The sequence below is a fragment of the Lethenteron reissneri genome, chromosome 2 (assembly GCF_015708825.2).
Source record: "Lethenteron reissneri isolate LAM-NWPU_2019-01 chromosome 2, ASM1570882v1, whole genome shotgun sequence".
In the NCBI taxonomy this organism is placed as follows: Eukaryota; Metazoa; Chordata; class Hyperoartia; order Petromyzontiformes; family Petromyzontidae; genus Lethenteron; species Lethenteron reissneri.
In genome coordinates this window covers 2,882,662-2,896,835 of record NC_083780.1, presented here as the reverse complement: position 1 = coordinate 2,896,835, position 14,174 = coordinate 2,882,662, and the positions used below count along the sequence as shown (strand labels likewise).

The window sequence follows — 14,174 nt, the reverse complement described above, 5'->3', positions numbered from 1 at the left end:
ACACACACACACACCCCAGCTCACCTATAGACACACACACACTCACCTGTAGACACACACACAAACTCACCTATAAACACACACAAACTCACCTGTAGACACACACACTCACCTGTAGACAACCACACACACACGAACTCACGTGGCCCACTAACCATGAACCACACCGAGAGAGCCATTGTGTCTCTGCGCATCCTGCTGTGGCTGGCCAGCCTGCTGGGCAACTCGCTCCTCCTGCTCTCGCTTCTGCTGCTCAGCGGCGGGCTGCAGACGCGCAGGGCCAAGACCGCGCCGAGCAGCGCCGCGGGGCCCAGCCGGAGCCAGCGTGGCCGCACCTTCCACCTGTTCCTCGCCAACCTGGCGACGGCCAACCTGGTGGGCACGTGCCTCGCCGACATGCCGGACCTGGTGAGCATCGCCATGGTGGAGATGACGAGGCCCAGAGACCTCGAGGGAGACATCCTCACCGTCGTTTGCCCCGCGCTCAAGTTCGCGTCGGCGGTGGCCGAGACGGGCGCCATCTGCTTCACGCTGCTCATTTGCGTCTATCGCTATCAGAAGTTGTGCGGCTGGCCGGCGTTCAGCGGCGGTCGCGGTGGTGATCAAGGTGGTGGCAGAACGGAGGAAGTGGCGACGGAAGCAGGAGGAGGAATCGGAGAAGGACGTGGAGTTGGGGGTGATGGTGATAGAGCGGCAGGAGGAGAAGGAATGAGTGACATTGATGGAGGTGGTGATGGTCGTGGAGGAGGAGATGCAGTATTTGAAGAAGAAGCAGATGGAGGGGTATTTGTAGGAGGAAGAATGAGAGACGTGGGACGCGGACTATTTGGAGTAGAGACAGAAGGGGATAGATTCGGAGGAGGATTAGTGATAGGAGGACAGATAATAGAAGCAGCAAGCCCACAGCATGTTTCAAGTACCATCCAAAGACCATTGGAACGCACTAACACCACCACCATCACCACCACTACCAACATCATCACCACCACCAATAACAACAACAAGAACGCCGATCTCTCAGCACACAAAACCCGGGACCGGGACTCAAACCCAGCCCTGCGGTCTGCACCTCTCGACCAGCAGCGCTTGGCTCGCCTCTGCTGCCTCCTCGCCTGGGCCACCACCGTGGCCTTCTCACTCCCGTCCATCTTCATGGGCAGCGAGTGGGAAGCGCCCATCATTCTGATGCCGTACTCTATCAACTCAACATCATCAACATTCACCAACCTAACATCGTCATCATTCACTAACCTATCATCATCATCATCATCATCCACCAACTCGTCGTCGTTGTCAATGCACCGAGACACGTGTCCGTCGGACCTCTTCACGTGCCCCAAGGCCCGCCGCTGCGCTGTCTCCCACATGGCCTACAAGTACATCTACCTCCTGGGCACCAACGTCTGTCCCCTCGTCGTGGTCTTCGTCGCGTCGCTGCGCATCGTCCTCACGCTGATGCGCTCTCGGAGGGCCGCGGTGAAGGGGCTGTCCTCTGCCGAACCCTCCTCCGGTAAATCTTCTGGTGCATGCGACGGTCAATCCTCTGCTCCATTCTTTGGTCCAGTATTCTTAAATAATTTTCAGAGGAAAGGGGTAGGGGGGGTTGCCACTTTCATCAGTGTGAGCGAGGGTCACCACACATTTGAAACCATTGGGGGTTTGTGACAGCAGCATGATGATAATGGGGGGGGGGGGGGGTTGTCTTTGCTGTCTGTGTGTTGTCGGTGGGGATCGCACGTCAGGGGCCGCACTAAAGGCCACTCGGGGCCCTGCCAGTGGCCACGAGTGGCCTTCGGGCCTTGCAATGAAGTACACTGCTTTGGTCCATATTGCAGTAAATCTTCTGCTCAATCTGCTGGTGCATCTTCTCGTCCATCTCCAAGATCAGCGTCTGGTCCTGTCTTCTCATTTACATTCTCACTGCACCCTAATAATAATATTGAGTGTTTATATTGCCAGCGTCGTAGATATAACCGCAACTCACAAACGCCGCGTGACCCGCAACCAACGGAGGTGCGCGTATAGATGAAGGTGATTTCAGGCAATCACTGACGAGTGCTTATACGTGTTGGAGTAAACCGGAGTAGCCAACACTTTATTCCACACGGATGGAACAGATGGAAATTGGTTCACACTTTCTGTACCGCCTTCTGCCGGCGAGCCAGAGTATGGCTCGTACTCGATTCCCACCACAAGGAAGGGGTTTTCACAAAATCTGCGGGTGATCCACCAACCCTCGTTGCTGCCTCCACAGTGCTGGTTCACAGGCAGCCACGTGCAGCGTGACCACCACTACCCAGCTCACCCATCTTCTGGTCCATGTGTTGGTCCATTCTTTGGTCCAGCTTTTGGTTCTGGTCTATCCCCCAGGCCAACTTCTGGACAAACCTCTGGGCCCTCTTCTGTTCAATCTTCTACACTGGTCCATCATTTGGTCCAACTTCTCGCTCAGCATCTCGTCTGTCCTCTTGTAAATCGTCTGTCCCCTGTTTTCTGATTCATCCTTTGGTCGTATCTTGTCATCGATCCTCTGGTCCACCTTTAGGCGGAGGAGGATCTGTCAAGACCCGCGGAGGTTCGGGCCCCGTGCTGATGGCCCTGATGCTGTTCGAGGTGTCCTGGTGCGCCCACCTGGCGCTGCAGTTCCTGGCCGACTCGGACCGCCTCATCTACTGGTCTGACGCTGACTTCTTCATCACGGGAGTCTACACCTCCACCAGCCCCTACATCTTCGGCATCGGCAGTGGCCTTCTGCCGCCCAAATCTCCCGCCAGAGCCACCGGCTAAGGATTTGCGTGGCGCGACGATAATGGTGAGCAACGTGGAGGTTATGGAGGCGGTAGGTGGTTGGAGAGTGGTGTGGAGTTATCGCGAGGAGGAGGATAAGGACTAGGAAGGAAGGAGGATGATGAGGAGTAGGCAGAGGAGGAAGGGGTTGGGATGACGGGTGATGGGGACACGTAGAGGACACGGTAAGCAACTTTAGTTGCTGCTGTTGTTGCTGCTGCTGTTGGCGCGATCCCACGTGAGTCATATGCCCTGCGATCTTCGCAAATGTGAACCATGACGCCGGCACCGCAACGGCTTTGCTCTTGCGACTGAACGTCATGGGATGTTTAACGTGCACCTCGAAGCTGACGGGGCGGCATTTGATATCGTTACGGTTCTTGAAAGACGGAGTATCAACTAGGTCAGCCGTCGTGCAACGAGTGAATACGTGCTCGTTACGTAAATTGTGTGTTCTGGTGACTACATCTTATCTTAGATTTATAGAGCGCCTTAACTGAAGGCGCACTATAATATAGTTGAGTATATAGGCAGTGCTGAGTCTATGGGCAGTGTTGCGTTTATGGGCAGTGTTGAGTCTATGGTGCAGTGTTGAGTCTACGGGCAGTGGTGAGTCTATATGGCAGTGTTGAGTCTATGGTGCAGTGTTGAGTCTATGGTGCAGTGTTGAGTCTATGGTGCAGTGTTGAGTCTATGGTGCAGTGTTGAGTCTATGGTGCAGTGTTGAGTCTATGGTGCAGTGTTGAGTCTATGGTGCAGTGTTGAGTCTATGGTGCAGTGTTGAGTCTATGGTGCAGTGCTGAGTCTATGGTGCAGTGTTGAGTCTATGGTGCAGTGTTGAGTCTATGGTGCAGTGTTGAGTCTATGGGCAGTGTTGAGTCTATGGTGCAGTGTTGAGTCTATGGTGCAGTGTTGAGTCTATGGGCAGTGTTGAGTCTATGGTACAGTGTTGAGTCTATGGGGCAATGTTGAGTCTATGGGCAGTGTTGAGTCTATGGTGCAGTGTTGAGTCTATGGTGCAGTGTTGAATCTATGGTGCAGTGTTGAGTCTATGGGCAGTGTTGAGTCTATGGACAGTTTAAATTTCGATTTAAAGCTTTCGTGACTGCAGGAATTCATCTTCTTGGTTCTTTCGGTAAAGTCACGTAGAAGGGAAGTAATAAAATAATAAAAATAAAACATAATAAAATAATTCTCACGACGTTTCGGCCACAACGCAAGCAGCCGTCCTCAGGTGAAGAACATGTCTGTCGATAAGACAGAGTCTAAATGACACGTCTTAGGCTTGGAGTGTCTATTTAAGCTGTGAGGGAGGAGGAAGAGAGCCTTGACAAAAGAATTTGCATTTGAAGAGGAATTTAGCATATTTATGGGAAAAGCAGGAATGCGAATAGTGCTAATTGTAAAATGCGTGGGAGGTGGGCGGGGGGTTTTCAAAGGCATATTATGCCCATGCATTATGCAGAATTAGCAGCATCAAAGGGAGGGGGCAGGGGCAGGGGCAGCACCAACAAAGGGAAGGAATGTGAATAGTATGCAGCTGCAGCAACCAAACAACCATGTAAAAAACTAAAGTAAAAACTTCATAGTATCATCAGTATACTAAATATACTCTCCAATAAGCTGAGCTACTAACAGTAAGTAATACATTACAATTCTATGTCGCAAAAAATATAATATGCTTCCAGCTAAACTTTTTTCCCTTACATCAAACAGGTACTATATGCTGCCATAGACAAACCCAACATTAAATGATATACTGTATTACTATACACCACCCTATACCTTATACATTGTTATATTACACTATGTATTATTCTACCCACCCTAATATATATCAAACTGCTATATATTCACTATACAATTACGATACTATATATTACTTTGTACATTGTATTAAGCATATAAATGTTATACTATTTGTTATTATACACTGTACCATTGACCGTCGTGTGAAAGATACTAAGAGGCAGCAACGAAATATGAGAATAGGAGAGTAGCAAAGCAAAGAATCCATTCCCTACGGAGAATACAATGCCAGTGAGTGGAACGCGGTCTGAGAGTCACCGTAAACGTGAACACAATCAGTTAAGATCCGAAATGGTTTATTACGTCCTTCCAATGATTGCTAAGCCAGAATCCATCTTCTCGGTTGAAATTGTCTCTGTGTTTGTATATGTGGATCGCCTCATGAACGAATCTCTCATGATAGCCAGATGGCTTGCAGAGAACCTCTGTCTTGGGGAAGTCAATGTCATGTGAGCCCACTGAATTGTAACAGTGATCTGCCACGGCTGAGGAGTTTGTCCTACTGTGTTTCAGGTCTGCTTTATGTTCACGGATGCGGTCCGAGACATGTCGTTTGGTTTCTCCAATGTAACTGCTACCACAGAGGAAACTTAGTTTGTAGACGCCAGGGTACTGTATGTCTGGAACCACATCTTTTACAGACGGGACCAGATCACGGATTTTATGTACTGTGTTGAATCGGACCTGGATCTTGTGTTTAATCAGGATTTTGGAGATCTTTTTTGTGACCCCAGCAATGTAGGGTAAGGTGATGGTCTTGCAAGGCTCCTCAACAGGATCCTTCTTGATGGTTGGAGTGATGGCCTTGCGGATTGTGTAGTCGGAGTAACCATTAGCCTTAAGAGCTTGGCGTACGTGTTTGAGTTCACTGGCAATGTGTTCCTGGTCGGAAATGCATTGGGCTCTATGGTATAGAGTCTTGATGAGGGAATTCTTCTGGGATGGATGGTGGTGGGAATCCGGTTTTAGGTAAGCATCAGTATGGGTGGCTTTCCTGTAGACAGAGTGGCTCATTGAACCATCCGGTCATCAGGACAAAAGTGTCGTCTACGTACCTCTTCCATGGAAGAGGTACGTAGACGACACTTGTGTCATCTGGCCACATGGCCGGCTTGCTCTAGACCAATTTCTCGACCACATCAATTCCATACACCCAGCCATCAGATTCACCATGGAAGTCGAAAAAGATGGCAAGCTACCCTTTTTAGATGTCCTAATTAAAAGGAGACCTGATGGTTCAATGAGCCACTCTGTATACAGGAAAGCCACCCATACGGATGCTTACCTAAAACCGGATTCCCACCACCATCCATCCCAGAAGAATTCCCTCATCAAGACTCTATACCATAGAACCCAATGCATTTCCGACCAGGAACACATTGCCAGTGAACTCAAACACGTACGCCAAGCTCTTAAGGATAATGGTTACTCCGACTACACAATCCGCAAGGCCATCACTCCAACCATCAAGAAGGATCCTGTTGAGGAGCCTTTCAAGACCATCACCTTACCCTACATTGCTGGGGTCACAAAAAAGATCTCCAAAATCCTGATTAAACACAAGATCCAGGTCCGATTCAACACAGTACATAAAATCCGTGATCTGGTCCCGTCTGTAAAAGATGTGGTTCCAGACATACAGTACCCTGGCGTCTACAAACTAAGTTTCCTCTGTGGTAGCAGTTACATTGAAGAAACCAAACGACATGTCTCGGACCGCATCCGTGAACATAAAGCAGACCTGAAACACGGTAGGACAAACTCCTCAGCCGTGGCAGATCACTGTTACAATTCAGTGGGCTCACATGACATTGACTTCTCCAAGACAGAGGTTTTCTGCAAGCCATCTGGCTATCATGAGAGATTCGTTCATGAGGCGATCCACATATACAAACACAGAGACAATTTCAACCGAGAAGATGGATTCTGGCTTAGCAATCATTGGAAGGACGTAATAAACCATTTCGGATCTTAACTAATTGTGTTCACGTTTACGGTGACTCTCAGACCGCGTTCCACTCACTGGCATTGTATTCTCCGCAGGGAATGGATTCTTTGCTCTGCTACTCTCCTATTCTCATATTTCGTTGCTGCCTCTTAGTATCTTTCACACGACGGTCAATGGTACAGTGTATAATAACAAATAGTATAACATTTATATGCTTAATACAATGTACAAAGTAATATATAGTATCGTAATTGTATAGTGAATATATAGCAGTTTGATCTACATTAGGGTGGGTAGAATAATACATAGTGTAATATAACAATGTATAAGGTATAGTGTGGTGTATAGTAATACAGTATATAATTTAATGTTTGGTTTGTCTATGGCAGTATATAGAACGGGGTAGACCCATGTGATGTAAGAGAAAAAAGTTTAGCTGGAAGCATATTATATTTTTTGCGACATAGAATTGTAATGTATTACTTACTGTTAGTAGCTCAGCTTATTGGAGAGTATATTTAGTATACTGATGATACTATGAAGTTTATACTTTAGTTTTTTACATGGTTGTTTGGTTGCTGCAGCTGCATACTATTCACATTCCCTCCCTTTGTTGGTGCTGCCCCTGCCCCTGCCCCCTCCCTTTGATGCTGCTAATCCTGCATAATGCATGGGCATAATATGACTTTGAAAACCCTCCGCCCACCTCCCACGCATTTCACAATTAGCACTATTCGCATTCCTGCATTTCCCATAAATATGCTAAATTCCTCTTCAAATGCAAATTCTTTTGTCAAGGCTCTCTTCCTCCTCCCTCACAGCTTAAATAGACACTCCAAGCCTAAGACGTGTCATTTAGACTCTGTCTTATCGACAGACATGTTCTTCACCTGAGGACGGCTGCTTGCGTTGTGGCCGAAACGTCGTGAGAATTATTTTATTATGTTTTATTTTTATTATTTTATTACTTCTCTATGGACAGTGTTGAGCCATAATGCTGTTTTTTACAGATGTCCAGTAGGTGCAGGTCAGAACATTACCACAACAACAATATTGGGCACAGCGGAGAAGGAGGGACAGAGAGAATAAATAATTCTCCAGGGACTGGTAATCCTCTAGATACACAGAGCAAGTAGGGAACAGCAGGAGTGCTCAATGCCAGAGCCGTCCATAGGAGGGGTGCGGTGCCCAGAGAAAATCACGCCACGTTGGCTGCCCCGACGCCTCCCAACTAAACCAGGAGTATTCCCACTGACACCGTGACGTCGAAGCGTAGCCCCCCCGCCCCCTCCCAAGCGTGGGGCCCGGGGCGGTTTGCCCCGAATCACCATACCAACCTGAGGACGGCTCTGCTCACCGCTACATAAACGGCAGCACCGCTGTTTGGACTCAAGGGACCAAGGATCGGAGTCTCATTTGCAAGAGTGGTGATCTTGGTTATCAGTCGAGCCAGTAGGGGGCCTATGGTTGCTGTGGTCTAACCTAGGGCACCCCCCCCCCAGTATCAGCTGTGCATTGGTGTGATGCCATTAGGGGGTGGGGGTGATAATTGCCGCTGATGCGCTGTGTGACCTCAGCTGAGTTTCTGAATTTGGCAAATTTGGACTCCTGACGCCGGCGCACAGTGGTTTACCTTGCGAATGAACGCTGCGGGATCTTGAGTGTTCACAGTGAGCAAAGCAGACGGCGGCGTAGGAGTATTGCTCGGGTCAGTACGCACACTGCTGTATTAACTAGGGCGGCCGCTGGGATCCGAACCGCGAAACGTGCCGCCGCCGGGCCACGTCACTGCCCCATGTCGGTGTGTACCGTGCGGCCCCTTGTGAATCCACTGCTGGATGAAGGCCTGCTCACGACCGTGGCGGTCATGGGGGTTGTTTGGCCAACCATACTTCACCACTCCGGTCAATGGCGGGTTCGTGAAAGGAGAGCAATGCAGGATACCACTCGGCCAGGAACCGAACTCACGTCGCCGAGTTTGTACTCCGTGAACATTGCAACGTTACGCCAACGTGGTCATGTGATTGGAACCGCCTTTGAACGAACGTTGGACCAACGTTGGACGAACGTTGGATGAACGTTGGACCAACCTTGGCTCAACGTTGGACGGACGTTGGACCAACCTTGGCTAAACGTTGGACGAACGCTGGAACAATGTCGGAGCAACGTCAGACGAACTTTGGTCGAATGTGGTGCCACCGCTCTGCATCTTGTAGTTAACCAACGCCTCAATAAAGGTGTGGCCACCTCCAAAGGGAGCTGCCTGATTCGTCTCAAATCCCACGCCTGCGGTGGAAGTGTGAAATTCCGTGGAAATAATTAGGTTTCAGCACCTGGGAGAGCGCATTTTTTTTAGCGCGAGTGTGTCTCTGTGTGTCCATGTGTGTGTCTGTGGGTACGTATGCGTGTGTGTATATATATGATCGATGCGCGTACTTGAATGCGTTTAAACAGCAAGAGCGCGGCGCGAGTGGTAGAATTGTCGCTGTTGCTGTGAATGTTTAAAACTGAACACATTTTTTCCGTGTACATTTCAGCAGGTGCACGGCCCACTGTGCCACGCAAATACTCTGAACGCGTTCTATTGATTGTAAATGTGGTTTAGGTGGGGACATTTGAGGTGGAGAGAACGCGTATAGTGTTTGCAGGTGAGGTGGTGGTGGTGGTTGCTGTTTGCTGTTGTGGTTGTTGCCGTGTGCATTATACATCATCGATGTCGCGTTGTCTTTGTGCAACAATTGATGTTGTAATCCCACCACCATCATCGTCGTCATCAACGTCATGAGCACAAACCGTGCGGCTCTGCAACCGCTTAGCTCACGCCGCTGCCGGCGAAGCGCCGCCACTCGAGCGGGGGAGCGGAGGGGCTCCTCCTCTAGGTGGGCACCTTTGGCCTACTCTTCCACGCCGCTGGCCAGGCATCCCTTGAAGAGGTTGGTGTACCCACACTTTACCCCACCAGGCGCGGTGAAGCTGCCATTAATACAGCAGCTGCTGCTGGGCGGAGGGAGGGGGGACGGGGAGGAGGAGAAGGAGGAGGAAGGGGGATGGATTTTTAGTTGCCGCCCCGGGAGATTGAATAGAACCGGTGGGCTCTGGGTGGCGAGTCAAGGCAGTCGCGCAGCTTCACCATCTTGTGTCAAAGTCGTCGTTCGCAATCAACATCGATTTTAACTGTCTTACCACAATGGTGGCAATGATGAACTTCATCATCATCATCAGCAGCAGCAGAATCATCATTTAAAAAAAATCGTAGTCATCAGTACCATGGTCATCATCATTACCATTGTCGCTTTCATCATCTCAACGATAATAAGCATCATCATCATCATCGTGACACTAATCATCACATGAATCATCAAATCATGAAGAGCATCATCAAAACCAAGATTATAATCATCATCTTGACCATCATCTTCACTGCGGTTTTCATCCCCATCTTGACAACAGCACCCTCCTGAGAACGGGTCTCGAGTTTCAGATGAAGCACGCGATGATTGCGTGCTTGTGTGCGTCTGTGCTCTGCGGTGAGCGGTGGCGCAGCGGTTGGCGCAACCGCGCTACGAATCCGGCGACCGGAGTTCAAAACCCGCTCTCGGCCAACATCGGTGACGAATATTTGAACCGCTATCGGCGGATTCCCAAGGTCGACTTCGCTTTACATGAGTCGCTGTCGCGGTGTGTAAACATCAGCGCTGGGGAGACAAAAGCGGACGGGCGAGGTGCTAGCCACACGAGAAGTGTGTGGAAGTTCTTTCGCACCGTACGTAGGCAACCTCGCTATTCGGAGGTGCGAGCGGGGGGGGGGGGGATAAAGCACTAAACACAAATAAGCAGCTCTAAAGAAATGAGTTTTCAATCTTGATAATGTAAAAGTGCACAACTCCAGTGTCTTCCTAACATCGGCAGGAAGAGTGTTCCAGACGGCGGCAGAAGCGCACCTGAAAGCGCCGCGCGACGCGGTGACCACCGCCTTTGTTCGATGGTTCGCCGAACGGTGCCGCTGTGAGGATGACCAGAGGTGGCGTGATGGTTTATGCTCCTTGACGAGATTAGCGAGGTGTTGTGGTTCATTTGTGATGAGTGCGACCACATAAGCCCACGCGTCTTGACGAGCACGGTCGCATCGTGTGCCACAGACAAGCTGGAAGGCAGCAGGCGGTAAGGCGCCGGTGCTACCAACAATTTCCCAAGCTCTGGGGTCCTCTATACATGAGGGTGTTTTAATCAAATTCAATGCGCTGATTATGCGTGGAAGGGTGCAACACGCAATCCCATAGAGAAGGGACAGATGATGTCAGTCGTTGCAGTGCCGCTTTCTCCTCCTCCTCCTGGACGCCCACGGCAAAGGAGTTTCGCGACATCCGTGCGTGATCCATCAACCCTCGCAGCTGCCTTCACACACAGCGCTGGATTTATAGGCAAATCGGATGTGCACATTGCATCTCACGATCGATGCAATTTGCACGTGTACTAATGAAGACGGCCCATTGCCCGAAACGTCGCCTACATTACAGATGTGTCATTTTAAAAGTGTCACACACACAAACACCGTGTTGTTGACGAATGTTCAGATAGTTTTGTTAATTGTTGCCCCACACGCCAGACTATACCGCGACAAACACCTCCGGATTAGCGCGGTTGGCTACGTATACGGTGCGAAAGAAGTCCAACGTCATCCGTGGCATGTCCCACCATCAACGTCGTTGTCGCTGTTGTTTTATTCACAAGGACGACCCGGGGTGATACGGCGCGCCGATCTCGGCTGTCTCCGAAGGAAGGGAGACGCGTGACAAGCAGCGAGAAGCCGGGCCAAGGTGCGAGCGAGCGGTCGATTCATCCCAACGGTCTCCACCAAACAACCATCGTCGCTTTATCCCAAACAAAGCAAAGTCTCTCTCTCTCTCGAGCCATGGCGAACTCCTCCTGCACCATCCGCTTCTACGACCTCAACTGCACGGGCCCCAGCCTCTCTGTGCGAGACCGCGCCATCGTCCTCACCCTGGTCGCCCTCGTCAACGCCACGACGGTCGCGGGCAACCTCCTCCTCATCGCCACGGTCTCCTTCTTCAGGCGCCTCCGCTCCTGGCCCAACGTCATGGCCCTGTCGCTGGCCGTCTCCGACCTGCTCGTGGGCACCCTCGTGATGCCCCTGGCCACGGTGAAGGCCGTGTACAGCTGCTGGTTCTACGCCGACCTCCTCTGCCACTGGCACTTCTTCCTCGACTTCGCGCTCACCACGTGCTCCATCCTGCACGTCGCATGCATCGCCTACGACCGCTACGTGGCCGTGTGCGACCCGCTGCGCTACGCGGCGCGCGTCACCGAGCGCACCGTGGGGGCGATGCTGGCGCTCTGCTGGCTCGGATCCGCGCTCGTCTCGGCGCCCATCCTCTTCAGCCTGAGCCCCGCGCTCTCGCCCAACACCATCCACCGCATCCTGTGCCCCGACGATTGCTTCTTCTACGTGCACGGCCTCATCATATTCGTCATCCAGATGGGGCCCTACATCGTCTCGGTGGCGTTCGTGGTGGCGCTCTACGGGCAGATCTACCGAGCGGCGAGGCTGCAGGCGCGTCGCATTGGCGGCGTTGGAGGAGGAGGGAAATCGTCGTCGGCCGAAGCGACCGCGGCGGCCAGGAGCGAGCACAAGGCGACTAAGCAGCTGGGGATCATCATCGGCTGTTTCCTGCTGTCGTGCCTGCCCTTCTACCTGGTGGACGTGGTCTCGCTGGTGGACGAGGCGCTGTTCGTGCCCTTCAGGATCACCGTGCTCAGCGGCTACATCAGCTCGGCGCTCAATCCGCTGCTCTTCGCCAAGTTCAATCGCCAGCTCAGGGCCGGTTTCGCGATGGTGCTGCGTGCTCAGCTGTTCCGGCCCGGAGCGAGAGACACCGACTTCAGCGGCGGCGGGAGACTCGGCGAGTGAGAGAGCGGAGGGGAGAGGGATGGAGGTGGAGGGGGTAGTGATAGAGAGAGACAGAGGGAGAGAGAGATGGGATGGAGACGTGAGATAGGGATGAGAGAGACGGGGAGAAGGGGACAGAGAAAGATCGAGGATGGAAAGTGATACGGAGAGAAGGAGAGAGATGGGATGGAGAGTGAGAGAGGGAACAGAGAAAGACGAGGAGAGAGAGAGGGACAGATAGAGAGGAAGTATGTACACTGTATGCCGGAATTCTTTCGCACCGTACATAGCCAACCGTGCTAATCGGAGGTGCGAGGTAAGGACAAAACACTCAACACAAAAAGCAGTTCTGAAGAAATTAGTTTTCAAACGAGATGATTTAAAACTCCACAGCTCCAGTGGCTTCCTGGTATCGGAAGGAAGAACGTTCCAGACGGACGCAGAAGCGCACCTGAAACGCCGCGCGATGCGGTGACCGTTTTTTGTTCGGCGGCCCGACAAAAGCCGTCGCTGCTGCTGCGAGGATGATGAGCGGAGTTCGCGTGATGATTTGTGCGCCTTGACGAGATCGGCAAGGCGCTGTGGTTCATTTGTGGTGAGCGCTTTGTGTGTGGAAAGTGATCGGGTGAGGAGAGCAGAGCGTGACATCCATTGTTAAATCTTTCATTTAAAAAAGGGGGGGGGGGTTACATCAAGCAAAGCATTATAAAAAACGAAATGATGAACGAAGCAAAGTGCCGACTACACCGAGCATCTTCTTGTTTCCTCTGATCATAAAAGAGAGAGAGAGAGAGAATCCGCGAAGAGAGAGATGAGATGAATGTTGGATCAGACAATCGCTGCTGGCTGGGCGGTCGCCTCCACGACTCTGGTGACCCTGGGGTCAAGTTGGTTGTGTGCCACGTGGTTACACGTTACTCTTTGATGTTTTATACACGCAGATAAGAGGTAAACATAAAAAAGCAAAGGTCCTCGTTATAACCTCACAGACTGTAAGGCCAAGTGATGTTACCGAGCATCTATGAAGGCCGGCACGGTGCATGAGGAGGTGGGTGACCAGCATCACGCCCGACCGCCTTTGTCTCCCGAGTGGCGATGTTTATACACCGCACCAGGTATTCTGCTTTTTGTGTTTAGTTTGTTGTCTTTCCCCGCGCTCAGCACCTCCGATTAGCACGGTTGCCTACGTACGGTGCGAAAGAAATCCAACATACATACTAATTTTGAGGCTAAGTCGACCTAGGGGAGGCCCAGGATCGGATCCAATATTCGCCACTGATGTTTGGCCGTGAGCGGGAATCGAACTCGGGTCGCCGACTTCGTAGTGCAGTGCGCTAACCACTGCGCCACCGCTCCGATAAGACAAACACTCTCTAACACGTACACACGCCTGTCATCAAATACAATAGACTATTTTTGCGAGCATCTATTACGGCTGCCACTGCATACACTTTTAGTGGCTGGTGTTGGTGGCGTCACACGTATACACAGGAGAGGCGTGCACGTCCGACCGTCTTTGTCTTCCCCTCTGCCGATTGGACTACACCCTTCGAGCTCGTTGATGAAATCCGGCGATGCGCTCCCCGTGCCATCCTCGATAACTCGAATTGTGTTACCGCTTGTTGAGCGCCGTTTATTCACAGAGTTGCGTCCTCAGCTGACGGCGCGCTCTCTCTCTCTCTCTGAGTCGACAACGTCGACGACGCGAGATGTCCGTGGGTT

At 51.3% G+C, this 14,174-nt stretch overlaps 1 protein-coding gene across 1 annotated transcript; it reads left to right on the top strand.

Moving 5' to 3' along the window:
• Positions 1-2,698: 2,698 nt before the first annotated feature.
• Positions 2,699-12,473, top strand: LOC133341468 (D(2) dopamine receptor A-like). Its single transcript, XM_061550132.1, has 2 exons — positions 2,699-2,812; positions 11,276-12,473. Exon 2 carries the CDS (start codon positions 11,457-11,459, stop codon positions 12,471-12,473), a length of 1,017 nt encoding a protein of 338 aa, XP_061406116.1. The 5' UTR covers positions 2,699-2,812; positions 11,276-11,456.
• The last annotated feature ends 1,701 nt before the right edge of the window (positions 12,474-14,174 follow it).

What these genes read in the sequence shown, in the direction of transcription:
- LOC133341468 (XM_061550132.1), top strand. Translation starts at nt 11,457, where the DNA reads ATGGCGAACTCCTCCTGCACCATCCGCTTCTACGACCTCAACTGCACG.